General features: G+C 61.8%; 3 protein-coding genes across 6 annotated transcripts; 1 reads left to right on the top strand and 2 right to left on the bottom strand.

Annotated features, from left to right (window-relative positions):
- Positions 1-921: 921 nt before the first annotated feature.
- Positions 922-5,823, bottom strand: MIEF2 (mitochondrial elongation factor 2). 3 transcript variants are annotated; one of them, XM_030460225.1, is made up of 4 exons: positions 5,788-5,823; positions 4,587-4,737; positions 3,941-4,118; positions 922-3,240 (listed from the first exon to the last, which is right to left on the bottom strand). In XM_030460225.1, the coding sequence occupies exons 1-4, from the start codon at positions 5,790-5,792 to the stop codon at positions 2,186-2,188; spliced, it is 1,389 nt and encodes a 462-aa protein (XP_030316085.1). In that variant the 5' UTR covers positions 5,793-5,823; the 3' UTR covers positions 922-2,185. The 3 variants fall into 3 exon arrangements, with proteins under 3 accessions (XP_030316085.1, XP_030316086.1, XP_030316087.1); XM_030460226.1 differs by lacking the exon at positions 5,788-5,823 and adding an exon at positions 5,124-5,162; XM_030460227.1 differs by lacking the exon at positions 5,788-5,823 and adding an exon at positions 5,001-5,091.
- FLII (FLII actin remodeling protein) lies at positions 5,279-14,731 on the top strand. The gene is given in 30 exon segments (XM_030460228.1): positions 5,279-5,379; positions 5,842-5,952; positions 7,125-7,196; positions 7,354-7,434; positions 7,579-7,664; positions 7,820-7,981; positions 8,089-8,192; positions 8,290-8,465; positions 8,552-8,709; positions 8,817-8,901; positions 9,210-9,357; positions 9,461-9,594; positions 9,710-9,922; positions 9,997-10,176; positions 10,251-10,333; positions 10,419-10,493; positions 10,745-10,828; positions 10,899-11,070; positions 11,154-11,258; positions 11,446-11,637; positions 11,847-12,039; positions 12,117-12,252; positions 12,365-12,590; positions 12,745-12,899; positions 13,020-13,080; positions 13,169-13,297; positions 13,395-13,501; positions 13,740-13,845; positions 13,941-14,006; positions 14,118-14,731. Coding segments are annotated over 30 exon segments (3,798 nt in total). The 5' UTR covers positions 5,279-5,316; the 3' UTR covers positions 14,253-14,731.
- Positions 14,732-14,977: 246 nt separating this feature from the next.
- Positions 14,978-27,239, bottom strand: LLGL1 (LLGL scribble cell polarity complex component 1). 2 transcript variants are annotated; one of them, XM_030460029.1, is made up of 23 exons: positions 26,929-27,239; positions 24,213-24,310; positions 22,132-22,213; positions 21,919-22,049; positions 21,346-21,504; positions 21,105-21,267; positions 20,878-21,013; positions 20,733-20,787; positions 20,452-20,609; positions 20,151-20,368; positions 19,960-20,027; positions 19,503-19,656; positions 19,041-19,145; positions 18,388-18,680; positions 18,150-18,303; positions 17,917-18,070; positions 17,534-17,817; positions 17,002-17,266; positions 16,775-16,889; positions 16,589-16,683; positions 16,352-16,475; positions 16,184-16,263; positions 14,978-15,987 (listed from the first exon to the last, which is right to left on the bottom strand). In XM_030460029.1, the coding sequence occupies exons 1-22, from the start codon at positions 27,007-27,009 to the stop codon at positions 16,185-16,187; spliced, it is 3,171 nt and encodes a 1,056-aa protein (XP_030315889.1). In that variant the 5' UTR covers positions 27,010-27,239; the 3' UTR covers positions 14,978-15,987; position 16,184. The 2 variants fall into 2 exon arrangements, with proteins under 2 accessions (XP_030315889.1, XP_030315890.1); XM_030460030.1 differs by having other exon boundaries at positions 21,934-22,049.

Genomic DNA, 27,239 nt, shown 5'->3' with positions numbered 1-27,239 from the left:
GAAGCTTTCTGGGCAGAAACTCCTCATGGAGAGTGAGCTGCAGAGGGGCAGGAGAGTGGCTTTATCTCACCAGCTGCAGCAGCTGCCCAGGGACAAACAGACAGCTGGAGGGAGGTTCTGCTTTCCTGACTGAACTGCCTCCTTCCTCCCTCCTCCCTCTGCTGGGGCTTTCTCCACAGATCAAAGTCAGGAGCTCCACAGGATTCCCTCCATGGCAAGAGGACAGCTCCCCCCAGGGCTTGTGCTGCTGCTCAGGTCCCTGCTCCTCTGGGACACAAAGCAATTCCCAGGATCAGTGCTGAAGAGCCAGGGTGGGCAGGAGGCTACAGCACTACCTGCAGGGAGATCACAGCAGCCCAGGTTTGCTCTAAGCTCTGCACGAGAGAGAGGAGAACCTGTAACCCCACAGCAGTCTGGTGCTACCTGAACTAAATCCATGCAGTCGGGTCAGGAGAACTCAGGTTGCATTTCCCTGTACCCCTCACACTCCCACAGCTGCAGCCTGAAAATACAAACCTGCCAGTGAAAGTAACAGGATTAGGAGGCTTTGTAATGCAGCCACCCAGCTGGTGAAAGTGCAGCAGGAGCCTGGGAATGGCAACAGCAGCAGCAAACATTTGTGCAGCAGCCCAGGCAGAGCTGGTGGCATCTGTCCTCACCACCTCCACTGCTCCAAGCTGTGTCAGGGTGAGAGCTGATGGGTAAACAGCACAAGCTCAGTGTCCAGACAGCTCTTGCCTGTCCCTCTGCAGGAACAGGGTGTTTGGAAGAGGAGGAGAAAGGCCTTGGAGGACAAGGGGTGACCACACCACCAAGCTGTGGGTGCAGGGGAAGGGACACCCTGCCCGTGCCACCACAGCTGGAGGGTGGCTTCAGCCCTTACTCACAGGGAAGGGGACAAAACAGAGGTGACACCAGAGAGCCATATACACAGGGGAGGTTTATTATTGCAGACACCTGGGAAGTGGTTTGGAGGAACAAACTAAATGATCTACAGACTGGGAGGAAAAGCACAGGTTGTTTTTCCCCTCCCCAAACCAAGATGACAGCTGTAAAGAAAACCAAACCATGACAGCTGCTCACACTGAAGTCCACAGGATTTCTCCAGCTCCATCAGTGTGCAAAAACAGCTCTTCCCATTACATTTAAGAATATATTCCTTTGCCCTGGCACTACAGCCAGAACCAGAGCCTACTAGCAGCCACTCAAAACAAAAAAACACAAAACAAAACCCCCAAGCAAAATATCTTCTTAATAAAAAGCACAAATCACTTCAGCTCTTGCAACCATTCAGCTCAGAGCATCATTCCTGTCCTACTTTCCAACCCCATGCCACAGGGCTTTAGGGGAACAGAACCTGAAGATAGCAGCAATACATGTGTGAAACCATCACTGGACAGCCAGGGAGGGGACACTGGGTTTGGGGCAGTCCCACAGATGGCAACAACCACCCACTGGGGAGGGGACACACAGCCCTGCCCCAGCCTCCACCGAGGGGACAACTCCAAGGAGTCAGCAGCTCTCTTTTTGAGGACACCTTCCAGCAAAACACTGCTGTGGGACAAGGCCCACAGAGCCCCATCCCTGAAACACATCCCTTCCTCAGGGCAGAACCGGTACCAGCAAAGAGGTGGGGCTGAGCTCCCCCCTCCCAGCAGCTGAAAGGGACAAGCTGCAGCCTCCTTCTCTACAGCTGTACCTTGAAGTGCCCAGACAATCACCCAGCTCATCCCTTGGGCAGCATCCTGCAGATAGATGAGGCTCCTACCCTGTCCCAAAAACTGGCTGAGGGGTCTGCAGGACACAGCAGCAGCAAGAAACTGCTCCCCTCCAGCTCCAGATGTTCTCAGCACAAGGGGAACCTGACCACAGTGACAGCAGGCTGGGACAGGCAGAGGACACTGGGAACCAGAGACCAAACATGCTTCATGTCAGCTCCCAGCACCCAGAGGGTGGGACTGACCTGTAGATAATCAATCAAGGTGTGAGCTGCACACAACTAGAGCCAACCCCCACCTTGGCACAGGCACATTTCATTCAAACAGGAAGTTTTGGGGTTTTTTTCCCCAGTAAAGTGCAAGAACGTTGCCTCTTTCTGACCAGTCAACTAGAAGCATCAAAAACCTCACAGCAGGGAGCAGGAGATGGGTGAGGAACACGCCATATTCAAGAGCTCCCAACACACTCATTTCTCCTTCAGCAGGAGCTCTGGCTCAGATATGGCCCTGTAGAGCACGAAGCCCATCTCATCAACTTCCTCTTCCAACAGCTGGCAGAAAAGGTTGATTTTGTGGTTGAAGTAGGAAGGCAGGACCCCTTTCTCCAGGTAACCCACCAGCTCTTCCAGCACCTGCTGGAACCTCTCAGCAAGGCTTTCTTCTGCCCAGTCTGAAGTGGTGGCACTGAGGTGAAGGACAACATGTGTCAAGGGGCTGCCACTCAGTTTGCGCAGGGCGGGATGGCTCTTGCAGACACCGTTCAGGATGCGGAGGCAGCGCTGCCGTGCCCCGCAGTCACCAGCATCCAGTTCCTTCACCTTCCAGACCTCTGCCCTGTAAAAACTCTCGAGCCAGAGGTTTTCCACCAACCCTTCAGGAGGAACAGCCAGGAGAACCTTGTTCTCCATTTCTACCACTGGGAAGAGCGTGACGTTCAGCTCGACCTCGTCGTGTTTGACTTCCAGCTTCAGCTCCTGGGAGGCCACCAGAGGGTGGATGACACAGCCCAGCAGGCTGCCGATGGCAGGCCAGTTGATGGAGGCCACCAGCATCTTGTGGAGGGTCTCACCCAGCGCATTGGACGAGAGGTACTGGCCCACGATGAACCTATCCCAGGGGCTGCACCCACGAGGGAAATACTGCAGATCAGTCCTCTTGATCATCCAGTACTGGGGGTTCCTCACCACCGTGTCCTCCCCTGGGATGAGGCTCCAGAGCACGGAATCAAGGACCACCGGCAGCATGAGGTGGATGTGGTCAGCTGTGAGAGCCCCGAGGCCATCGAGCAGGGGGCCACTGAGGAAGAGGCTGCCAAAGGGCAGCTCTGGGCATTTGTTCCGCAGGAATTTCTGCAGTTGGACACAGATGCTCCTGGTCAGCTGCAGGGCGAGGGACACTTGGGCCTCAGGCACAGCCAGGTGGGTGCTGTAGTGGGAGAGGAGCTTCTCCTGCAGCGTGAGGCAGCGAGGAGGGATGGATTCAACCCGAGGAGTTTCCAGAGGAACAGGACAGCCTTTGGGCTCTAGGAGAAGGGGATGGGGCAGAGGTGAGGGAGAAGTCACAGCTCTGAGTGATCATCTGGAACTTGACGCAGCAGCTTCTACTGCAGCCAAGGGGGAGGTGTGAGCTGGAGCCCAGCTCTCTGCCAGTGTCTGGACACGAGGCTGACCCTGCTAAGAGGGCCCCTGAGTCCTCCAGCATTCCCAGCAGAGCCCAACCAAACCTCAAAACCCAACCACACCCAGCCCTACCCCCAGCTCCAGACAGTTAAACCTGATGGAGTCCTACAAACAATCACTCTCTGGGTCCAGCATCTCAGGACCTTCCCTGCACTGAGCTGGGCTGCTTTCCCACTTGGAAAAGCTCTGTCAGCAGTTTTACAAGGCAGCCTTTGTCTGCAGCACCTTCACCTTCCTGTAGCCAGAGCTGGCCCAGAAAAGGAGCCCAGCAGACAGGAGGAAACAAAGCCCCAGTGGACTCCACCATGCTACAGCTGCAGGACAGCATCAGAGCTGCTGTCACCACAGGCATTACCTAAAAAGGGGCCACGGCTGGGGAACATCCCAGGAGGGAGGGCACAATCGGGTCGGCTTTCCGGACACCGAGCTAAAAATAAGACAGAGCTCCCAGCCAGCCAGGAGCAGCAGCTCAGCAGGCCTGGAGCACACCAAGGTGATCTTCCTGGCCATGGTGGGGGCTGGGATGCACGCCCTGAGCCTCACCTGGCACTGGTGGCTGAGCTGGAGAGAGCAGAGGTTTGCTGAGGTCTTCCCTTCTCTGCTTCTTGGGGGGTTTTGGAGTTGCTTTGATCAAGGCCAGGTCCTGCCAGCTCTCCTCCAGGGTCTTCTGCTCAGCTTTGGGGTCGCCTTCATCTCGAGGGCTGGTGGCTCGGTCGATCAGCTGGAGGGAAGGAAAATCCACATGGATGAGTTACTCTCAAAGCTGCTTCCTTGGGGTCACACCTGGAACCACAGGGGACAACAGCCCTGCTGATGGACACTTGGGGGGGGACACAGCCCAGGGCAGGGCTTCTGACAGCAAAGCCTGATGGTTTAAGGGGACACACAGGTTCATGATGGTTTTAAGTGGAAAACAGCTGGGTGTCTGAGCATGAACAAAGTTCAAGGTGCCTTTCAGGATGGGATACTGCATCCCAAGCATCTGCTGTCCCGTGCCAATGGTGTATGGAGCTCCAGGTGCCCCACAGGTGGGAGCAGACAGCTCCACACCCACAGCACTTCCACCAGTGTTTCTAGTAGACCTGAGGGCCCAGCTCGGGAGCTGCTGGCAAGGTTTGTGGAGAACATTCCACAACCAGAGGAGCCAAGTGCTCCTCCTCCATGGGACACCCAGCCACCCCGGCCTTACCCTCTTGACGGCCAACGTGGCGATGGCGAGCACGGCAGCCCCGGTGACCCCCAGCACCAGCCTGGCGTTGGCCAAGAGCAGGTCGAGGACACTGCCCAGCCCGCTGTCCTCCTGCCGCCTGCCCCGCCGGCGGGTGAACTCCATGGCGGCCCTGCCAAGGGGGAGAGAAGCAGCGGGGCGTCACCCTGCGGGGACACAGACACGGCTCCCCCGGCGTGGGCAAACGGCTTCGGGGGGCCCGGAGAGCCGTGAGGCAAAGCCTGCCGGGGCGCTGGAGCAAGAGTCACCCCAAAAAGGGTCACCCAGGCCCTGGCGGAGCCGCCTCCGGGGGAACCGGCGGCGCGGGGTGAACGGACGGCACCGGGTAGGGCGGCCGGTACGTCCGGGGAGAGCCCGGGACGGAACCCCAGGTACCGCCGGACAGCGGCACGGCCGGCGGCCGCCTCCTGCCCCGACCGCTCAAGCGCAGGAGCGGAGCCCCCGCAGCCCCCCCCGCCGCACCGGAGCCCCCCCCGCACGGGCCCTCCCCGCACTCACCCGCGCGCTGCCGGTGCCCCCCAACCCCCGCACAGCCCCGCCCCCCGGAAGCGGATCCTGGCTCCGCCCTCTTATAGCGTCACGGCCGGGGCGTGGCCTGTGAGGAGGGAGGGCGTGGCCGTGACATGAAGGGGGCGTGTCCTGAGGCGAGGGGGCGTGTCCGGGCGTGGCGGTGCCGCCGGGTCCCTCCGCCATGGCGGCCACCGGGGTCCTGCCCTTCGTCCGCGGCGTCGATCTCAGCGGCAACGACTTCAAGGTGCGGGGGGGCAAGGGAAAAAGTGGCACCGGGAAGGGAGGAGAGGGGGAAAGGCCGGCTGCAGGCTCTGCGGGAGCTTGGTCCTCCCCATGGCTCTGTCAGGCCCGGCCCGGCCCAGTCAGGCTCCGCTCTCCCCGGTACCGGTCAGCTGGCGCTGGGCAACATCCGCCGACCCAACTCTGGGGCCCCAGAAAGCCAGGGGATGGTGGCCCTCCCAGAACATAATCCCATAGGACTGGGTGAACGTGACCCCCAGGTCCCCATCCCGCGGGACTGGGTCATCCTGAGCCCTCCGGTCCCCATTCCATCGGACTGGGCGATCCCAGATCCCCATCCCATGTAACTGGGTGAGCCCCACCTCCCCCTGACCACACAGGGTCGGTCAGACTGGGGTCCCCAGATCCTCACCCCATGAGGAAGATGCTCTTCTCACCCTCCTCCTCCTCCTCCTCCTCCCGGCAGGGTGGTTACTTCCCGGAGCATGTGAAGGCGATGAGCAGCCTGCGCTGGCTGAAGCTGAACCGCACGGGGCTCTGCTACCTGCCCGAGGAGCTCGCTGCCCTCCAGAAGCTGGTGAGCAGCACATTTTGGGCAGGGGATGGGGTTCGTTGTTGAGAACCGGGTGCCTGCCAGCCTCGTGGCTCATCGGCGGATGCTCTGGTGTCTAATAATAGGGCTGAGCTACGACGTGTGGTTAAAATTGGATGGGGGAGCTGTTAGGAGTGGGGTTGAGACAGCCTTGTACTTGGTTTCACCTTGTTTTCCTAGAAAACCAGACTAAAAGCCATGCTTACATCCTCTGCCCTTTAATAGAAGGGAAGGGTGAAGGTTTAGTATGGGGAGAATTAAACTTCTGGGTTTTTTTTTTTCCCCTCATCCTTTGCTAAAAGAACTAAAGAGCAGTAGCTGGCAGCTGCCTGGCTTTGTTTTTAGGGTGGCTTCAGTTTTGAGTGTGACCAGGCCCTTGGCAGAGGCCCTGGCTAAGCTTTGCTTTGGCAGTGTCCTGCAGCAGGTTATGGATGTGGTTAAATCAGTGTCAGCCAAACACAAAGCTTTAAACACTGCCAAAAGTCCTCATCACAGCACCAGGGAATGGGGAAGCCCTCCCTGCTGCTGGGAGCCAAGATCCTGCCAGCTGCTCGAGGACTTCAGACCTCTTCACCAGTTCCTCATTTCCTGAGGAGGTCACAGCCATGCTGGGGATGCCCCAAAGATGACAGAAATTCCACAAATTCCCCCCTGGATCCTCCTCCAGCTGTCCAGTACCCACATGTCTTCCCCTGTATGGATCACCCAGTGAGAAGTGTTTCAAGGACTGGGGTCTCTTGGCTTGGGGGACAGTGTGGCACTGCCACAAGCCACTTCAGTAGGAGCCCAGAGGACCCTGAACCTTGGGGCAGTGCTGGGGTGTCTCTGCCCCAGGGAAGGAAGGGTGTGGAGGCAGCCATGGGCACGCTGGGGCCAATCCACCAGTTTCAGACTGGGGGTATCCCAGTGTAGGTCAGGGCTGAGCTCCCCCACACCTTCATGAGCCCCTGGCTCTCCTGGGACTGAGGAGCCCCCAGGCCAGGATGGGCACCTGCTGCTGCCCCATGCAGCCCTGGCTCCTCTTGCTGGGGCTCTTCTGGGTCTCACCGAATTGCCATGGTTGGAAAAGACCTCTAAGACTGCCAGGTCCAACCATCAACATCCCCCTCCCCAGTAAAATAAATCAAATATATTTACCAATGTCTGCATTCCCACAGGAACACCTCTCTGTGAGTCACAACAGCCTCACCACACTCCATGGTGAGCTCTCAGGCCTGCCCTGCCTCAGGGTAAGTCCCCCTTGTGTTTCCCACCTGCACTGTGTTCCCCAGACACCTCTTGGCTGCTTCTGGGGACACACAACAACAGTGCCTGGCCACCCCGGGGGGCTCAGGAGTTGTGGAGCTGGTGGGTGGCTGCAGTTGTGCCTCTCTCACCCCTTTCAAGGCGATTGTGGCTCGTGCAAACAGCCTGAAGAACTCAGGAGTCCCTGATGACATCTTCCAACTGGAGGATCTCTCCGTGCTGGTAGGTGCAGAGCCTCCTCAGCCAATGAGAGTGGCTGTAGGAAGGCTGTGCCTCCAAAGATGGTCCTCGGTCCTCAGTTTTGGGTGTTGTTTGCTGGGTGTGGGGCAAAGGGTGATGCCTGCTTTGCTTTCCTGCTTGCCCCAGGACCTGAGCTACAACCAGCTCACTGAGTGTCCCCGGGAACTGGAGAATGCCAAGAACATGCTGGTGCTCAACCTTGGCAACAACAGGTGGGTCTGGGCCAGGGCAACCACCTCCTTCTAGCCACGGCCACCTTCATCTGTCACCCCTTTACCTCTGGGTTCTGCTCTCTGTCCCTCTCTGAGGGAGACCCAGGGCTGGTGCAGCTCCCAGGCAGCCCTGAAGATCCCCTATGTCCCTCCAGCATTGAGAACATCCCCAACCAGCTCTTCATCAACCTGACGGACCTGCTCTACCTCGACCTGAGCAACAACAAGCTGGAGAGCCTCCCACCCCAGATGAGACGCCTCGTCCACCTCCAGACCCTCATCCTCAACCACAACCCCCTCCTGCACGCCCAGCTCCGGTAAGGCCTCCTTTTCCCAGCTGGATCCCATGGTGCTAGGGAGCAGGTCCAGCTTCCTGCTCCAGCCCTGATGCTTTCTCTGCCCCGTGGTTCTCTGTGATCCACAGGCAGCTCCCGGCGATGTTGGCCCTGCAGACCCTCCACCTCAGGAACACCCAACGCACGCAGAGCAACCTCCCCACCAGCCTCGAGGGCTTGGTGAACCTGGCAGGTAGGGCCAAGCCACCCAGCCCCATGGTGCCTGGGGCTCTCCAGGAGGTCCCTCAGCCCTGGTGTGGGTCTGGCATCACCCCGTTGTCTTCTCCCAGACGTGGACCTGTCCTGCAATGACCTCAGTCGTGTCCCCGAGTGCCTCTACACCCTGGGCAGCCTGCGACGCCTCAACCTCAGCAGCAACCAGATCATGGAGCTGTCTCTCTGCATCGACCAGTGGACCCAGCTGGAGACCCTCAACCTGTCCCGCAACCAGCTCACCTCCTTGCCTGTATGTCCCTGCCTCTACATGGTGTCCCTGCCCCTGTCTCTGTGCTGCCAGGTTCTCCCTCACCCCACCATCTCCTCCTTCCCCAGTCAGCCATCTGCAAGCTGACCAAGCTGAAGAAGTTGTACCTGAACTCCAACAAGCTTGACTTTGATGGGATCCCTTCAGGCATCGGCAAGCTCATCAACCTTGAGGAGTTCATGGCAGCCAACAACAACCTGGAACTCATCCCTGAGAGCCTGTGCAGGTAAAGGAAAGTCCCCAAAAGATCTGCTCTGTCCTTCAGAGGGTATGTAGAGGCTGCAGGGGTGTCTACCTAGCCTGGCCCTTCACCAGCATCTCCGTGTCCCGTAGGTGCTCCAAGCTGAGGAAGCTGGTGCTGAACAAGAACCGCCTGGTGACACTGCCAGAGGCCATCCACTTCCTGACAGACATGGAGGTGAGAGTCCACCATCCCCTCCACCTCAGGCTGGGTCCACCACAGCCCCAGCATGCCCCTAGGTCCCAGGGCTGTAAGGTGGGATGGGGTGAGGAACAATACATGCAGTTGGCATGTTTTTGGAACCAATACATGCAGTTTGGCATGTGGTTCAGCCCAGGCAAGTGGTGGATTTGGGGCTCCCTCCTCAGTCCTTCACCAAATCCCAGGGCGCTCTGGAGGTCTCCCACCCCACACCCTCAGTGTCTCCACTGAGGTCCCTATCAGCCCATGCTTCAGAGCAGTGAGATCTCCCATGTCCTTGGCAGATCCTGGACGTGCGGGAGAACCCCAGCCTGGTGATGCCCCCGAAGCCGGTGGATCGGACCTCGGAGTGGTACAACATCGACTTCTCCCTCCAGAACCAGCTCCGCCTGGCTGGAGCCTCCCCGGCCACCGTGGCAGCTGCTGGGGCAGGTAAGTGTGTGGGGACATTTAGGGACAGTTCCTGCCTCGGGCAGCGTGCCCCACAGGACGTGTGGGTGTCCTGGCTGGCTCTCACTTGTCCCCATGTCCCCAGGGGGTGGCACTAAGGACCCGCTGGCCCGCAAGATGCGGCTCCGGCGGCGCAAGGATTCTGCCCAGGATGACCAGGCCAAGCAGGTGCTGAAGGGGATGTCAGACGTGGCTCAGGAGAAGAACAAGAAGATAGAGGTAGGGTCTGGGGTGGGAGTTGGACCCCAAGCAGCACTGTGGTGCCCCTGGCCCACCCAGGTGTTGGCAGGGACCCAGCTGTCCCCAGTTTCCTGACCTGTCCCTGTCCCTGCAGGAGAGCAGTGAGGCAAAGGCACCAGACCTGAAGACACGGCGCTGGGACCAGGGCCTGGAGAAGCCTCAGCTGGACTACTCGGAGTTCTTCAGTGAGGATGTGGGGCAGCTGCCCGGCCTCTGTGTCTGGCAGATTGAGAACTTCGTGCCCACGCTGGTGGATGAGGCTTTCCATGGCAAGTTCTATGAGGCCGACTGCTACATCGTGCTCAAGGTACCTGGGGAGGACCAAGGGTCACCAACCTGTGGAGCTGTGGCCATCCCATCTCATACCCTGTCCCTCCCCAGACCTTCCTGGATGAGAATGGCTCCCTCAACTGGGAGATCTACTACTGGATCGGGCAGGAGGCCACGCTGGACAAGAAAGCTTGCTCTGCCATCCACGCTGTCAACCTCCGTAACTACCTGGGGGCCGAGTGCCGCAGCATCCGGGAGGAGATGGGGGACGAGAGCGATGAGTTCCTCCAGGTGAGGCTGAGCCCCAGCTCCCCCAAAGCCCCCAAGTCCTGGCTCCCCCACACTCACCTCCTCCCTGCCTCCAGGTCTTTGACAATGACATCTCCTACATCGAGGGTGGCACAGCCAGCGGCTTCTTCACCGTTGAGGACACACAATATGTCACCAGGTAGCACGGGGGACAGGGGGCTGGGGGGATGGATGGGTGGGGCAGATGGTGCTTCATGTCCTACCATGGCTGTCCCCCACCCCAGGCTGTACCGTGTCTATGGGAAGAAGAACATCAAGTTGGAGCCAGTAGCACTGAAGGGAACATCTCTGGACCCTCGGTGAGCTGACCCCTCACTGGTAGTGAGGGAAAAAGGTGCTGGCAGGGTCTACCCAGGACATCATAGCTGCAGCTCTGGAAAATTGGGAATTGGCCATGCCAGCACCTTTCTATGAGTATGTGGGTCCAAAGCCTGCTTTGCAGCCTCAGCAGCTGCAGTTCCCTGCTGTGCAAGGACCCTGGTGTGGGTCAGGAGGGTGCTTATCCCACCCCGCGCTCTCCTGACTGTCTTCTCACCTCTGTGTCCATCAGCTTTGTCTTTCTCCTTGACCATGGCCTCAACCTCTTCGTGTGGCGGGGGAGCCAGGCCACGCTGAGTGGCACCACCAAGGCCAGGTAGGGCTGTTCAAGGGGGCTGGGGGTGTGGGGGAGCCCACACCCACCATCTCACCCACTGCCACCACAGACTCTTCGCCGAGAAGATCAACAAGAACGAGCGGAAGGGCAAGGCTGAGATCACGCTGCTCACCCAGGGCCAGGAGACCCCCGATTTCTGGGAGGTGCTGGGGGGGCAGCCTGAGGAGATCCGCCCCTGCGTCCCTGATGACTTCCAGCCCCACAAGCCCAAGCTGTACAAGGTGGGCAGCTTGTCCGTGGGGACATCTGCACTGCCAGGACCCTGTAGTCATCCCCCTCACCCATGTCCCTGTCCCCTCTGCAGGTTGGCCTGGGCCTGGGCTACCTGGAGCTGCCCCAGATCAACTACAAGCTCTCAGTGGAGCACAAGAAGAGGCTGAAGGCTGATCTGATGCCAGAGATGCGCCTGGTAGGATGGGGCGGGGAAGTTCTCCCAGTCTGACCAGTGAGACTGGTTTTGGGCCCCCTCTGCCTCCAGCTGTGCCCCGGGAAGAGAGCGATGCTCTACTTTTCCCCAGGAGCAGGCAGGGTGTTTTCCAGGCAGCAAAGCCCCCAGGTGCCTGACCCCTTTTTCCCCTGTGGTTGCCCCCCACCAGCTGCAGAGCCTGCTGGACACCAAGAGCGTGTACATCCTGGACTGCTGGTCCGACGTCTTCATCTGGATCGGGAGGAAGTCGCCGCGGCTGGTGCGGGCGGCGGCGCTGAAGCTGAGCCAGGAGCTGTGCAGCATGCTGCACCGGCCCAAGCATGCCATGGTCACCAGGAACCTGGAGGGCACTGAGTGCCAGGTAGGGCAGAGACCCCCAGACAGCGGTGTCAGGGAAAGAGAAGTGGGTACAGATCCCCTGGGATGGGGTGCTGGGTACCAGGGAGGGTGCCGTGGCCTGGGGTGCGTTACCCCAGTTAGTGCTGGGCCATCTCATCTAAACCATGTCCTTACCTGGAAAGGTTGGGACAGATAATGCTTGAAGTTCCATGTGGGCATCCTATGATTTAGGTCTTCAAGTCCAAGTTCAAAAACTGGGACGATGTCCTGCGTGTGGATTACACCCGCAACGCCGAGGCGGTGCTGCAGGAGGGCGGCCTGGCCGGCAAGGTCCGCAAGGACGCCGAGAAGAAGGACCAGATGAAGGCTGACCTGACAGCACTCTTCCTGCCCCGACAGCCCCCCATGCCCTCAGCGAGGTAGGGTTGGGGACTGTCCTGTGTGTCCCCTTGTGGCGTGGGGCAGGGTGGCCACTGACAGAGCATGTGGGTCCACAGGCAGAGCAGCTGATGGAGGAGTGGAACGAGGACCTGGATGGCATGGAGGGCTTCGTGCTGGAGGGCAAGAAGTTTGCTCGTCTGCCTGAGGAGGAGTTTGGCCACTTCCACACCCACGACTGCTATGTCTTCCTCTGCAGGTGACACTCAGTTTGTCCCTTCCCCAGCGCTGCTGGACCACCTTGTCCCCATCTCTCTGCCCAGACCCCCAACCTGCCCCAGCCCTCACATCCCTCCTGTCCTTTCCCTCAGGTACTGGGTGCCAGTGGAGTATGAGGAGGAAGAGGAGGAGAAGAAGAAGAAGGGTGAAGGCAAAGGAGAGGAGGGGGAGGAAGAGGAGGAGGAGAAGCAGCCTGAGGAAGATTTCCAGTGCATTGTCTACTTCTGGCAGGGCCGGGAGGCCTCCAACATGGGCTGGCTCACCTTCACCTTCAGCCTCCAGAAGAAGTTTGAGAGTCTCTTTCCTGGCAAGCTGGAGGTGACCCTGCTATGCACAGTCCTGGGGGGGGTGACACAGGGATCCCCCAGCTCTGCCCTGCAGGCTAGGGGCAGGGGATAGCATCAGAGATGGGTGGTGGCAGCTGGGGCTTGGGGTTGTCCCCGTGGCCCTGCTGACACCCACCTTTGGCCAGGTCGTGCGCATGACCCAGCAGCAGGAGAACCCCAAGTTCCTCTCACATTTCAAGAGGAGGTTTGTCATCCATCGGGGCAAGCGGAAGGACAGGGCCAGTCCACCCCAGCCCAGCCTCTACCACATCCGTACCAACGGGGGAGCCCTCTGCACCAGGTCAGCCCTCCTGGGGATTGCTGGCGGCCAGGCAGCACCCATGGGTGCCAGGCTGCTCGGGAGGTACCTGCACAGCTGCCAGATCTCCTGTTGACTTTGCCTCCTGGGCTCCTTTTCTAGGTGCATCCAGATCAACACAGACGCTGGGCTTCTCAACTCCGAGTTCTGCTTCATTCTCAAGGTACTGCTCATGGCTCAGCACCCTCAGGGGTGCTCAGCTGCTTGCCTCCTCCCTGCTGGGGCATCCCTGACTCTGGGCTCTCCAACAGGTGCCCTTTGAGAGCACGGACAACCAGGGCATCGTCTACACCTGGGTGGGCCGGGCAGCTGACCCCGACGAGGCCAAGCTGGCCGAGGACATCATGAACCAGATGTTTGATGACTCCTACAGCAAGCAGGTGAGCAGGGGGGGCACAGTGGGGCTTGGTGCCTGCTTACCTGGGTGACAGCAACCACCAGGACAGGGGACAGCTATGCTCAGCCCTGCCCTTGCAGGTGATCAACGAGGGAGAAGAGCCTGAAAACTTCTTCTGGGTGGGCATCGGGAGCCAGAAGCCCTATGATGAAGATGCTGAATACATGAAGCACTCCCGACTTTTCAGGTGGGTCCTGGGCTCTGGTCTGTGCTGGTTCCTGTCCTCCTGCAGTGCCCTGAGTTGTGCTGGCCTTCACCCCAGGGCTCAGTCCAGAGCAGGGCTCCCCGTGCCAGGCAAAGCCCCTTTCCAAACTCTACCCACCCATCTGGGAACAATCTGTGCCATCACATACCTTCCTTCTGTATGAGCTGAGTCCTAACAAACTCGTGCCTTTGATGCAGCCCCTTTCTGGCTCTCCCCACAGGTGTTCCAACGAGAAGGGCTATTTCTCTGTGTCAGAGAAGTGCTCGGATTTCTGCCAGGATGACCTGGCTGATGATGACATCATGCTGCTGGACAACGGGAGGGAGGTGAGCTGGAGGGTGGGCTGGGAAGCTGTCCTGGCTCCAGGATCCTCTGCCAGCTCCTTCAGCTGAGCCCAGATGCACATCTCTCCTTCCCCCAGGTCTACATGTGGGTGGGCACCCAGACCAGCCAGGTGGAGATCAAGCTGAGCCTCAAGGCATGCCAGGTAGGACCTTCCCTCCCCCTTGCTGCTGTGGAGGGGAAGATTTGGGCATCTCCATCAGCCCTGGAGGTGGGTGAGGGCTGGGGACCCCCATGGCTGTGTTCCCCCTCCCAGGTCTACATCCAGCACATGCGCTCCAAGGACCCCACGCATCCCCGCAAGCTGCGGCTGGTGCGGAAAGGCAACGAGCCCTGGCCCTTCACCCGCTGCTTCCATGCCTGGAGCGTCTTCCGAAAACCACCTGCCTAAACCCTAAACCACCTGGGGGCACCCAGAGCTCCAGCCACGGCCCTCCCAGACCCCCTGGGACCCCACGCTGCTGCACACACCTGCCCGCAGCTGCTTCTCCCCAAGCTGGGGCAAACAGGAGCACCGGGGCTGAGCCTCTGAGCCCCCTTTTCTCTCACCATGGGGCCCAGCTCAGCCCTTGCCTTTCCCTGGGGGGGTTGTATGTGGTGGTGGTTGGGGGAAATCCCTGTTACACGTCCTTGGGGCTGCTGCTGCTCCAAACCAGTGCCTGCAACTGGAGGACAGGGGAGTTTCCCTGTGTGGGCAAGAGAACGCTTTGCTAAAGAGGCAGGAGGGGAGGGGGGGGGGTCTCAGCCCTCAGCCTTACAGCCAGCCCCACTGTCTTTCTGGGGTAGCACAGGCCCCCCCCATGTCCCTCCCAGCAGAGGTGAGCCCCTGGTATTTTATTTTATCAATAAAAGCTGCACTTCTCACCCTGAGGCTGTGCCAGGTTCCGACTGTTCCGTTCTCACTCAGACCCAAAACCTTAATTCTCCCCCAAAACCCTGATCCTGCCCCTCTCACATACCCACTTGGCTCCAAGCCAGGGCTCCCCAAACATCTGCAGCCCAGGCAATTGATATTAAATGCTTTATTTTTCAATATTAAAAACCAGTATTTTTAATAACTAAACAATGCTAAATTCATCTTACCAAAAAAAAAAAAAAAAAAAAAAAAATGATGAGGTGTGGGGGGGGGGTCTCTCTATCAGGGACAATTTACAGCCCTAGAGCCCAGCCCCCCCAGCCACACACGTACCGCAAGGGGGGGTCCAAAAAGGCCCTGGCTCCCCAAAATTAGAGAGGCAGGTGCCACGCTGGGCCCCAGAGCCACACAGGAACAGTCCAGTCCCAGCATCACCGCACTCCCTGCAAGGGTGAGCCTGGACTGGGGCACCCGGGGTGGGGGATTTGGCACAGTGAGACCCCCGGGTGGGGCAGGGGCAGCCTCGTACCCCATCTTCCCATCTCCACCAGCACCAGCACAGAGTAGGGTTGGGAAGCAGTGTCCCACCCCACATCATGATCCCATCCCAAACCCACCCGTGGCAGGAATTAGTGTCAGAAATGAGCAGCAGGCACGGAGCCCAACCTGGTGAATAGCCCTTGGAGAAGCCACTAAGAGAAAAAGGCCACCTGTGACCCCCCTCTGTGCCCCTCCCCAGGCTGCTCAAGCCCTCCAGTGCCCACCTGGGAGCCAGGGGGTCCATGCTGGGAAGGAGAGGGTCCCTTTGGGGCAGCTGGAACCAGGGGAGGGGGCTGTAAACTGCAGGGGGCCGGGCATGTAAACACAGACCAGAGAAGGGGGGGGCCGTGCTGGTGGCTCCCAGCCCCCCCACCTCCCTGAGGAACCATAAATGGGGGTGGTGGTCCATGAGCCCCAGCCCACCCTGTGGAGCCGGGGAAGCAGCAGCATCCCCTGGGAAGGGGGCTCTGGAGCTGGGGACAGTGACACTCGACCGTGTGCATGTATAAAAAAACCCAAAACAAAACAAAAAAGAAAATTATCTTCCCCGGGAAGAGTTTGTGCACCAGGATCCCCAGCTGGGGGCCAGGGGGGCCAGGCAGGGAGGTGCAGGTGGGTGTTAGAGAAGAGGCGAGTCTACGTTATGTGGGGAGGGGGCGTGGGGGGGTCCAGTCGAGTCGCGTGTCCCGGGAATCCGAGCACTGAGATGGGCTGGGGGGGCCGGCGATGCCTGTGGGTGACACAGCCACTGAAAAGGGGGGCCTGGGGGGGACACGCTCCCCCCATGGTGCCCACCATGGCCATGCCCTCCCCCCTGATGGAGGGGGATGCTGGGGTCCTGGCTCTGAAGCCCATGGCACCCCAGGGGTTGGTGCAGAGCCACCCATCTCCATGCCCACCCCAGGGACCACCAGCCCCTCGCTCACCTCACTTGATGAGGATCCCTGTGGGCCGGGCCTCCTCCTCACTGGCGTTCCTCAGGTTCCTCTCTGCTTCCTCTGAGGACCTGGGGAAGAGCAGGGTGAGGGGCGGCTGGGGGGGTCACCACCACAGCCCCTCAGTGCTGGTTACACCATTATCCCCCCCAGACTCACGCCAGGAAATCCTTCACTTCCTCCACGGTGATGTCCCCAGTGGTGTCCAGCGGGTTCTCCATGCTGCTGTTGGGGGAGTCGATGGGACCGGGCGAGAAGGTGGCCGGGTGCTCCTCGGGGGACCCTGGGGAGCCACAGGGACAGGAAGGCTTGGGGGGCAGCCAGCGTGTCTGGCTGGCCCCCATGCAGAGCCCAGAAGGACGTGGGGGGTGTGGTGGGGACAGGGTGGTCACTCACGGTCACTGTTGGTGGGAGAGTGTTGGTCCTCAGGGCTGTGGGGGACGTGAGTGCCATTCGCCTGCGGCAGCTTCGGTGACACTGTTGAGCTGTTGCTGCAAGAAAGTGTGGGGAGAAGTTAGTGCTCTAAGTCTGTGGGGAGTTGGGGGGTGCAAAGACCCCACATCCCCCTGGGATTCATCCCACCTGAGGCAGGTGGTGTCCTGGAGCCGGGCCACCTCCAGCCGGCACAGTGGCTCTGTCACGTTCCTGGCGCTCAGCGAGAAGCGCTCGAACTCGGATGGTGAAATTAGGTAAAAACCTGGAATGGGGGGAAAACAAAGAGCCTCAGGGATCCGCCACGGGGCTGCAGATGAAGATGGATGTCCCACTGACAAGGGACATGACTCCCAGCACAGGGCTGGTGGCCTCACCCTGGCCATGCTTGGTGAAGATGCAGGAGGCAATGCCGCTGATGTCCTCCTTGCGGATGCAGCCATAGTGGACCTGGGGCCGCAGGCTGGGCACGGTGAAGATGTGGATGTCACCGAGGTTGGTGAGACAGGCCAGGCAGTTCTCCAGCCTCTCCTCAGAGCTGGCACTGGCCAGACTGACCAGGGCCACCTTCCGCACCCGGCAGCCCTCATGTGCTGTCAGCTTGAACTTGGTCTTGGCGCTCACTTTGGGCAACGTGAAGACCTGGGAGGAAAAGAGGAGCCAGGTGCCAGGGGGAAACAGCAACTTGGGTGGTTGTGGGAGGCACTTGAGCAGCCTCCCACCACAGAAGCCCTTACCCTCGGAGTCATCACCCTGGGGACAAGCACAGGAGTGCCCACAGACCTGGCTGGTCACTTCCAGCCCCACCCTTGTGCCTGGGGTGATGGGAACACCCACAGAGAACACGGGACCTGTTGTGGGGGGTGAGTCCAATCCCTGCTGCAGCAGGACATCAAGCCCCATGCTCACCTTGAACTGCTCCTCAGAGGAGATGAGCATGGAGTGGCTGCCCTGCATGTCAGGGGCCTTGGCCAGGTCCCGTGAGACCTCATAGGGCTCAGGCAGGGGGTTCCCCCGTCCATCCAGCACCGCGATGGCCACCACCGGTGCCCGGTGCATCAGCTGGATCTCCTTCCCCAGCACTGCCTCCACTGCCCGCTCTGAAAACTTCTCCTGCGAGGGCACCTCCAAGGCGTAGGCGAACACGGAGCCTGAATTGGTCCCTGCCCACATCGTGGGGCCGTGGTGGGCGGCTGCGGGGATGAGAGGAGCATCAGAGCCACCTCCCCATGGCATGGAACCAGCCAGACCCAGCTGAGAGGCTTCTCTTGGGGAGGGGAGGGGGGTCTCACCATCTCGGAGGAAGGTGTCAGCGAAGTAGAGGCACCGCACCACCCCTGAGAGGGAATCATCGGCTGAGCGGGGCTCGATCCGCCGCTGCACCGGTGTCATCTCCACCTCGGGGGGTCCCACCTGCTCAGCCAGCTGTGCGTTGGCCTCCTGCACCTGGAGAGGGGGACATGGGGGTCAGTCCCCTGCCCAGCAGGGATGAGAAGCGGCTGTGGGGACCCCACTCCCTGCCCACCTTGCTGGAGGGGCTGCTGGCATTGAGCCTCTTCTTGCCGGACACGCGGCTCTTGCGGATGCGTCGGAAGGATTGCCGCAGGGACTTCTTGAGGGACTTCACACGGGACAGGGGCCCCTCCATGGCCAGCGAGTCATTGGGGTGCAGCGTACACCTGTGGGCATCGATGTCACTCAGCACCCAGAGTGACGTGGTGGGAGGTCTGGGGTGTCCCTGGCACCGAGATTCCCCTCCATACCTGGCCAGCACCGGGTTGCGCCGGTAATAGTCGAAGAGTCCGAAGCCGTGGCTGGTGCCAAAGGCCACGAGGTTCCACTCGGAGTGGAGGGTGATGGCGGTGACAGCAGCAGGGGGCACACACTGCACCAGCACACTGGGCTGGAAACCAGGGGCGAAGGACAGGGGCCCATTGCGGGGGGCCAGCCGGTCGTGGCCCTTCCAGGTGAAGCCCTCACGGTCCTGCAGCAGGTCCACGGTGGCCACGCTGACTGCATGTTCCGACTTCTCGTCGCTCAGCTCCATCACCAGCACCTGCAGGGGACAACCATGGATGGTGGGGGATGCATGCCAGCCCCCCTCGCCCCACCCCAGGACAGCCACCCTGCTGCAAGCTGTGAGCTAAGCCTCGTGGGTAGGAACCCTTGATGCAGAGCATGGGGGGCAGCAGGGTCTGTAGCCCTCCCTGTGCTTTCTGCCCAACTGAGGAGCAGCAAAGCCCTGACCAGTTTGAATTGGAAGGGACCTTAAATATCATCCAGTCCCAACACCCTGCTATGGACACGGACACCTCCCACCAGACCAGGTTGCTCCAAGCCCCATCTACCCTGGCCTTGAACACTTCCAGGGATGGGGTATCCACAAGTGAGAAGGTTCTGGGCTCTGCCAACCTACCTGCCCTGCTGTGCCAGCCACCACCATCTTGGCCGTGTACTTGCAGAGCGCGATCTTCTGCACGCCCAGGCGGGGGTCGTCACTGTAGGGATCAAAGCAGCCCACCTGCAGGAGGGAGGAGGGGGACAGGACTTCATACAGCTGCAGGGGCAGCTCCCCCCGTGCACCCACCCCCTTGTCCCCCCACCAGCTGGTGGGTACTGGCTGTGGAGCACGGGCTGCTCCGGGCATCACGCCCAGGAAACTTCTGTCCCCCTCCTCCCCACCAGGGCAGACCCGCGAGATGGGACACGTGGAACAAGTGTCCCTTGTGTCCCCGCAGGGCGTCATGCCACAGCTGTGCCCCGAGCTGCAGGACACATCCCCGGGATGGCTCCAGCTGTGCTCAGCTCCAGGCTTGCCCCACCATCCCAGTGCTGGGGGGTGGCAGCAGTGTCCCCCACCCATCCCATGGGTCCTCACCTTGCGGAAGGGTGGCCACTCCTCCTCGCCTGCCTGGTTGAGGCTGTCGTTGTGCTCACAGTCTGTCTGGAAGATGCTGGCAGTGCCCAGCTTGTAGAGGGGCTTCAAGGAGACCCCCGAGGCATCCCAGAACCGCACCGTACCGTCCTCGTGCCTGGTGGGGGGGGGACAGGACGGGGAGGCCCTGTTAGTGTGGGGCCCTGACATCTGCTCGGCTAACAAGAGCTGCCTGTGTGCTGGGAGCCACCGTGCCAGAAGGGGGGGGGACACAACACAGTGGGTGACACACTCCTGCCTGGCCATCGAGATGAACAAGAGGGGAGCAGCTCACCCAACAAGAGTGGCTGAATCCCCGCCCCACAGCACTGAAAGAAAAGGCTGAGGATGTGCATGTCCCTTCAATAACTCATGCATTTTGGGTTTTCCAGACCCACCTCCCCGCTGCCAGGCCACTCACCCGGTAAGGAGAAGGCCCCTCTGTGTGGGTTCTTGTGCCAGGTTCTTCCCCCCATCGATGGGCCAAGCCTGGAGGGAGGGATGGAGGGACTGAGGCTACTCATGTGGAGCAGGAGCAAGTGCCACCCCTCCACCAGCCCACCCTAGGGGGCTTGGGGACCTCCCCTCCTCGCCAACCCCATCATCACTCACAGCAGAGGACTGCCGGGGGCTCTGCTGCTCGCCGGCGCTGACAATCCTCTCCCAGAGCTTCAGGGGCACGTTGGAGACATGGCAGGAGCAGGTGATGGCAGAGGAGTGGAGAGGTGCCAGGTAGGGGGCAGGGATGGTGGGCCAGCCTGGTGTCTGGAGGTCGATGGCCACCAATTCTTCTTCCACCAGCACCACAAGGGCACGGGGGTTCTCAAAGCCTAAGGAATGGAGGAGATGGCTGCAGGGAGCTGAGATACCCACCACCACCTGCTCCCTGGGGTGGCCCTGGTGGTGGACCCACCTCCCTCAGCTGTCTCAGCACTCTGCACAGTGAAGAAGTCAATGACACGGGAGGTGAAGTCGAGCGTGGCCAAGGTCTGGCCTTGCAGCACGCTGACACAGTGCCGGTCACCATAGCTGGCCCGGGGCATCCCCCCACTGAAGATGATGAAGGGGTTCCTGCAGGGATGAAGCAGCCTCCATCAGAACCCTGACCCTATTGAGCATCTTCCCCACAGCCCAGGTCCCCTCCTGCCATGCCCATCACCAGCTCCCCCCGCCCCCCATGCTGCAGGGACGTACCCCGACTCACAGGTCCGCCAGAGGATTTTGCTGATGGCTTTGCAAGGGAATGGACCTGAAACAGCAGACACCAACCCCACCGTTGCAACACCAGTGCCAGGATGGGGTGATCAGCCCCCAACCCTAAATCTCCCCTGCTCCATACCATAGGGGATGGTGGACATGACAGGCTGCTGGGTCCTCTGACTGGTGCCACTCACAGCCCACACCATGTACCCGCCATCGCTGTGGGAGCTGACGATGCTCTTCCCACTCTGTTCCCAGGCCAGGCTCTCCAGCTGCTGCGGGGACACATGAGGGGCTTGAGACACAGGATGGGACACACACACACAAGGTCAAAACTCTCGTCAGCCCCCCTGCCAGCCCCAGTACCTGGTTTCCCAGGAAGAGGTGCTGGACAGTGCGTGTGCTCTGCTCCCAGAGAACCACCAGCCCCCGGCTGTACCCGATGAGGAGTTGGCTGCTGTCCCGTGGGTGCTCCTGGATGGATTCCACCGGCCCCAGAGCCTTCCCGCAGCGGTAGTCATCAGGAACACTGCATGGGAGGGGAACAGGACAGGGTCAGGGAGGGCTGGGGGTGGTGAGGAGCAGGCACCAGGCTGGCAGGGCTCACCTCTGCAGGACTTCATCCGGGAAGAGGGTTTTGTCCTCCAGAAGCACCAGGGTGGGCAGGGTGAGGAAGTACACCGCACCCCCCTCTGTGCCCAGGCAGGCCACCATGCTGGAGGATGTCGGCAGGACCACTGTCACCCGTGTGATCCCGGGAGAGCAGCTGAGGTGGGGAGAGAAGGAGGGGGCTGCATCAGCCCCACACTGCATCTAGGGGAGCAGCAGGGAGACCCCAAAACTGCCCTGCATCCCCATCCCCCTGGCCCAGGAGGACAGGGCCAACCTCCATGGCAACAGCAATTAGAGCCATTAATCATCCCCCAGGTCCTGCCAGCAGCTATAAAAAGCTCAGGGCTGCATTTCCCAACCCTCCCCCCTCTTCGAACCCTGATACATCCCAGTCGGGATCGGAGGAGGATCCCAACAGAAAAACCACCACCACCGAAGGGACCTTGGCCACCATCCCGCCTCCAGCCTAGACGGCTGCTCCCACGCGCCATTCCCAGCCAGCACTGGTATCACTCCCAGCCACAGCCCCACGGAGAGGGGGGGCTGGGGACCCCCCCCAGGCAAGTACTTAGTGCTGTCGGACCCTGGGCGCCCTGGGAGGCTGAAGCTGCGGGTCTCTTCCAGGTGGGAGCAGCCATCCTTCTGGCAGACCTCCCAGAGGTGCAGTGTGTTGTCATCCAGCAGGGAGAGAAGCCAGCCCTGGGGAAGGATATTGGGGAGGGTGAGGGGTTGGAGGGGCTGCCAGGGACAATTCCCCCCCCCCCCAGAGACAACCACCTACCTGGCCAGGGAGGAAGTGCAGCTGGGTGACAGTGGCTGTCTCTTTGTGCAAGCCTGTCAGCTCCACACCGGGTGCTCCATATCTGGGGGAGCCGTCAAAGAAGCAACAAGAGTAGAGTCCCTCCAACCACAAAGAATGCCCGGACCCCCCAGATATGGACCCCCAGGTCACAGTTCTGCCAGCAGGAGCCAGCTTAGCCCCACAGAGGGCCAAAGCTGAGCATCCCTGGCAGCACCCCATGCTGGAGTCAGCCTGAGTACCACCATCCCCAGGGCCGGCTGGGATCCAGCGAGTGCTTCCAATTGGGATGCTCCAGGTCAGGATGTGGCCGGCACGTGGATGGGATGGGTGTGTGAGGGCCAAGCCAGCTCCTTGTTCTCTGCCACCCTCTTCTTCCGAGGCGCCGGCAGCAGGGTGGGGTTCGGCATGCGCCGGCACAGCCTCACTCACCCGACTGGTCCCGGCTCCTCATCCGGCGACGCAGCTCAGCAGGAACCGGGGCAGGACCTGGGCGGCAGCTCCAGCACCCCACGGTGCACCCTGACACCCCCGGACCCAGCCAGCTGCCTCCCCCAGCCTGGAGTTAGCTGGTGTATGGCACAGCCATGGCTCAGCACACCATATACCAGGGGCTTCCAACCCCTGTGGTCCCCAAGCCCGGTACTGCCGGTGTGGAGAACTGGCCCGGCGGCTCTGCCCGGACCGACAGGCAGGAGCTGTCTGGCAGCACCGGGCACAGCCAAGAAAGAGTCACTGAGGTTTCAGAGAGGCCACACCAGGGTGTGTGTGGGGGATTCTGTAGGGACAGGGGGTGGCACCCATCCCAGGGGCTTTTCCCACCCAATAGTGCTGCTGACCACAAGACTTGCAGCCCCTGGGGAACGTTGGTGGCACTGGCTCATCACAATGACGTTCTGAGCTCAGGGCCCCCTAGCTGCCCCAGGGGACCCCCCAGTCTGTGGCAGCCCCTCAATGCTGGACTGGTCTGCCACCCAATCCACCCAGCCCAGCCAGGGATCACCCATGGGTGCCCCCACTAACCAGCAGCACCAGTCAGGCCAGCTCCAGCTGCGGCCTTGCCTGACACCCATCAACCTCCAGAAGCATCTTCTTGGTGCCAACCAGAGTGTGGTCTGATGACCACTGGCAAGACCACGACACCCCAGTGCCAGCTCTGAGCTGGGTACCACCCCAAAACGTGCCCATGGAGGATGCGCAGCCCCCCACCACAGGGGCTCCGCGGCCCCCGGGGGAAGTCTGGTCCTGGGGTGACTGGAGCCAGCCCCCCATGGCAGAGCAGCCGGCGACATCGCGGCCGAGCTGGCACAGGGGCAGCCTCGGCAGGGGAAGAAAAAAAAAATAAAAAAAAAAAAATCAAACCACGCCATCTTTGTGCTCGGGCAAGCTGCCGGCTTGGGGGAGGGAGAGCGTGGTGGGGCCCCCCCCTCTTCCCAACCCTGACCCCAACCCCGATCCGGACGCAGCCGTTCCCCCCTGCACGCCCACCCCACATTCCTGCGGCGCGGGGCCCCCCGAGCCGCATCCAGCCCTGGCCGCCCGCCAGCAGCCCTCTGAAGTCTCCCTGCACGCCGCCGGCAACAAAGCCCAGCCGGGCCCCGCGTTGTCCCCGTCCCCTTCCCCACCCCCGGGCCCCCCACTCGGGACCGGGCTCGGTGCCCACTGCAGCCCCTCACCCCGGAGCTGGGCTGGCCAGAGGCCCCGCTGTCCCTCATGGGGTTGATCCAGGGGCATTGTCCCCCCCAAAAGGTGACACAGATGAGGCTGCGGTGAGCAGGAGATCCCCGGGATAAAGGGGGTGACGCTTAGAGGCACCTCCTCGCCTGGAACAGCTGAGTCCTATTACCCCCCCACTGTTTTGGGCAAGATGGGGGTTTCCTTCACCACCCCCACCCCAGCCCAGCTGCAGCCCAGCTGGATGGACAGACGGACGCCAGCAGAGCTCGGGGACAAGGTGCTGTGGCAGCAGCATGGCCACGTCTTCAGCATCCCCTCAGGAAGGGGCTGTGTGTGCGCCTGTGTTTGGGGGGGTGTCCTTACCTCCCGGGGGGAAAAAAGGATACAGCTTCACAGCTCCTGCTTTAGTGCCGATGGCCATGATGCGCAGGGCCGGGTCGTAGGCCAGGGCGCTGGGCTGGCTGGGGAAGCCATGCTCTACCGTCTGCCATGGGGACAGGCAGGTCAGAGCCAGGACCCCCCACTCCTGGACCCCTCCCAAGTCCCCACATCTTCCTCTCCCTGCCTCAGCTCCCATCCCAAGTTCCATCACTGCGATGGAGGAGCATGAGGATGCTGCCATGTCCCCGATGCCACCAAGGGGACCTCTGGGGACAGGGCGATGCCACTCCTCACCCCATTTCCCCTTGACACCCCAAAACAGACCAGACCCCACAGTCCCACCAACAGCCAAAGAGTTGCAGAACCCTGGGCCAGCACCTTGAGGAATAGAGACACACACACACACACACACCTTAAACCCCTGCTTCAGGTCCAGCTCAGCCCCGCAGGCAGGCAGGACCCCCACCACGATATCCCCAAGGGGGTCGGTGGTGCCGGGTGGCAGAACCAGGTGAGCGGGACCCACCAGCACCGGGGGATGTCCCAGCTGGAGCCGCGTGCTGCCCGCGGGCACCTTCCCAAGGAAGTCCCGACCGGGTGCATGCCCGGGCTCGTGGCTGGGGAGGGGCTGCCCGCCTGGCAGCGGGGGGATGCGGGGGGCACCCACAGCCCCAGCCCGCGGCCAGGGGACCGCAGGGCTCCCGGGGGAGCAGCACCCCGGGGGCATTTGGCTGTGAGGCGACGGCGCGATCAGACGATAGGGAGGCCGCCAGAGCCAGACTGGCCGGATCCCGGCCCCGCTCCCTTTGTCTGGGGCGCACCGGGGCGGCTTTTCGCACCCGCCGGCGCAGCCACCCTCACCCCTTCGGTGCTGCTCCCCTTCAATGGGACACCTTCAGGAACGTGACAATGTCCCCAGCACACCCAGGGGTGTCTTAGCCTGGCTGGGGAGAGTGGGGGGTGAGTTAGTGGATGTTTGTCCAGGTCCCTGTGTCAGCTCCAAGTGGGGTCACCCCAAATCCTGCTGGGACACACAGGAGGATGGTGGTGGGAGTGGGGACAGCAGCAGCAGTGTGGGGATGTCCCAGTGACACTTTAGGTTGGGGACTGGGATGACAGCACCAGCAAACAACACCCCCCGCCCCCAAAAATGCCCTCCCAGCTCGCCGGCACTCCCAGCCCCCGTTGGGGGTCTCAGCTGGCGGCCCCCCACGCCCATCCCTTCCTCCCGCCGCATCCGGCAGGCTGTGCCGGCCCGGCCAAGGCGCGTTCCCGGCCAAATTACAGCAAATCCCAGGCAGATCTGGAGCTCGGGAGGAAAAACAACCGTTAATGGGAGGCAGGTGGGCAGCCGGCAGCCCCAGCACCCGGCCGGAGTGAGCGGGGCTGCCCCCCGGGACACCCCACAGGGCACAGACCCCCCCAGGGTGCCTGCTCAGGCAGGACCTGGCCAGGGGATCCCCCACCCCAAAACCGGGGGAGGGGGGGGGCTATCCAGCTGGGCTGAGCTCTGCACCCCAGCCAGACCCTGGCCCACAAGGGTAAATCTGGGAGGTCGGGGCAGTGCTGGGGTGGTGGGTGATGGGTGTGACCCCCACCACACCACAGAGCACCCCATCATCTCACAGCCCAGCACCACCGTGGGGTGACCCATGGGTCCTGACAGTGAGTTTGGGCAAACAACCCAGCCCGGGATGTGCCAAAGGATGGACAGACAGACACAGCCTGGACTCTGCCGGGGCAGGGGGGGCTGTGGCTGTGTTCTCCTACTCCCAAGGCCAGGGTAGGAGGATGGTCCCAACATCACGGGGCTCCTGGGACACCGAGCCCTGGGCCTGGCCGAGGGAGGGGTCCAGCCCTGGGGGTCCTGGTGAGGTCTCTGTCCAGTTGTTTGATGAGCTCTGGGGGTGGGCGAGAGGGTGGTGTTTCTCCACCCTGCATAAGGGGGGCAAGGGGGAAATCCCCCCAGTGCCAGTGGGGGAGCCAAGCTGCGGGCCTGGGATGGTTCCCGACCCCCCTCCAGACACAGAGCTTTGGGGTGCCAGCAGATCCCCAGGACCCACGACCACAGCCCTTCCTGCCAACAAAGGGGGTGCAGCCCCCCCACAATTCCAGCCCTTGGGAGTGTTTGGGGTGAGGGGCTGAACCCCTCCTACAGGGGATGTTTTAGGGCCAGACACGGGTGGGGGGGACCTGGGGGAACAACGGGACAGGAGGGGACACAGGGGGGCTCGGGAAACCCCCGCTCTGCTGGGGATGGGGGATGTCACAGCGGTGGGGGGGTCGCATCGTGCCCAGAGGTCCCCTCGGGTCCCCGGGGTGGGTTCCGCTGCACCCCAGGGCAGCCCCCAAACAGCCGGGGAACATCCTGCAGCCGGGGGTCCCGGTACCTACCCCGGCGGGGCCATCTTGCCCCCACAGCCTGCACCGGGGGTGCTGCCCCGCCGGTGTGCCCTGACCTCGGGCCCAGACCTTCTCTCCGGGGGTCCCGATGCGTGGCTCGCACCTGGGGGGGTTCCCTGGTCCCCGGGGGGGCGGTGCCCCGTGCGCTGCTCCCTTTCTCGGGGGCGGCATCCCCCCCGGGGGAGTGCCGGAGCCTGCACCACCGGGGGAAGCTGCCCGCATCCTTCTCCCGGGGCGCTGCCCGACACCCCCGGTACCTCCCGGTGGTCCCTCCCCGCTCCCCGGTGTCCGCCGCCGCGTCCCCCGGCCCGTGCGTACCTTGCTAAAAGCGAAGAGATCGTGCCGGAGACGGTCGCGATGCGGGTCGGCGCCCTGCCGCCGGAACCGAAACTTCATCATGGTGGGGCCCGGTGGACGGCGCGGTACCGGGCGAGGCGGGCGGGGCCGGCGATCCCCGAGGGGCCGGTACCGGTGCCGGTTCGGGGGGTGGTAGTGCTGGTGTGGGAGGTGCCGGTGAAGGAGGAGGGGAGGAGGGGAGGGTCCCGGTTCGAGACCCGGTCCCGGTGCGGGTCCCGGTACGCGCGCTGAGCGCCGAGCGCCGCGCGCCGAGACCGGGGCAGGCACCGCCG

Source organism: Calypte anna, chromosome 14 (assembly GCF_003957555.1).
Source record: "Calypte anna isolate BGI_N300 chromosome 14, bCalAnn1_v1.p, whole genome shotgun sequence".
NCBI classification, from domain to species: Eukaryota; Metazoa; Chordata; class Aves; order Apodiformes; family Trochilidae; genus Calypte; species Calypte anna.
This window is presented reverse-complemented; position numbering and strand designations above follow the sequence as displayed.

Excerpts from the sequence above, each read along its gene's own strand:
- MIEF2 (XM_030460225.1), bottom strand. Across the intron at positions 4,119-4,586 it reads CCACGTTGGCCGTCAAGAGG|CTGATCGACCGAGCCACCAG; the intron begins GTAAGGCCGGGG and ends CCTTCCCTCCAG. Across the intron at positions 3,241-3,940 it reads AGCTCAGCCACCAGTGCCAG|AGCCCAAAGGCTGTCCTGTT; the intron begins GTGAGGCTCAGG and ends CCCTTCTCCTAG.
- LLGL1 (XM_030460029.1), bottom strand. The coding sequence starts at position 27,009 with ATGATGAAGTTTCGGTTCCGGCGGCAGGGCGCCGACCCGCATCGCGAC. Across the intron at positions 22,050-22,131 it reads TGCACTTCCTCCCTGGCCAG|GGCTGGCTTCTCTCCCTGCT; the intron begins GTAGGTGGTTGT and ends ATCCTTCCCCAG. Across the intron at positions 20,610-20,732 it reads TGGCGGACCTGTGAGTCGGG|GAACCCCTTCATCATCTTCA; the intron begins GTACGTCCCTGC and ends TCATCCCTGCAG.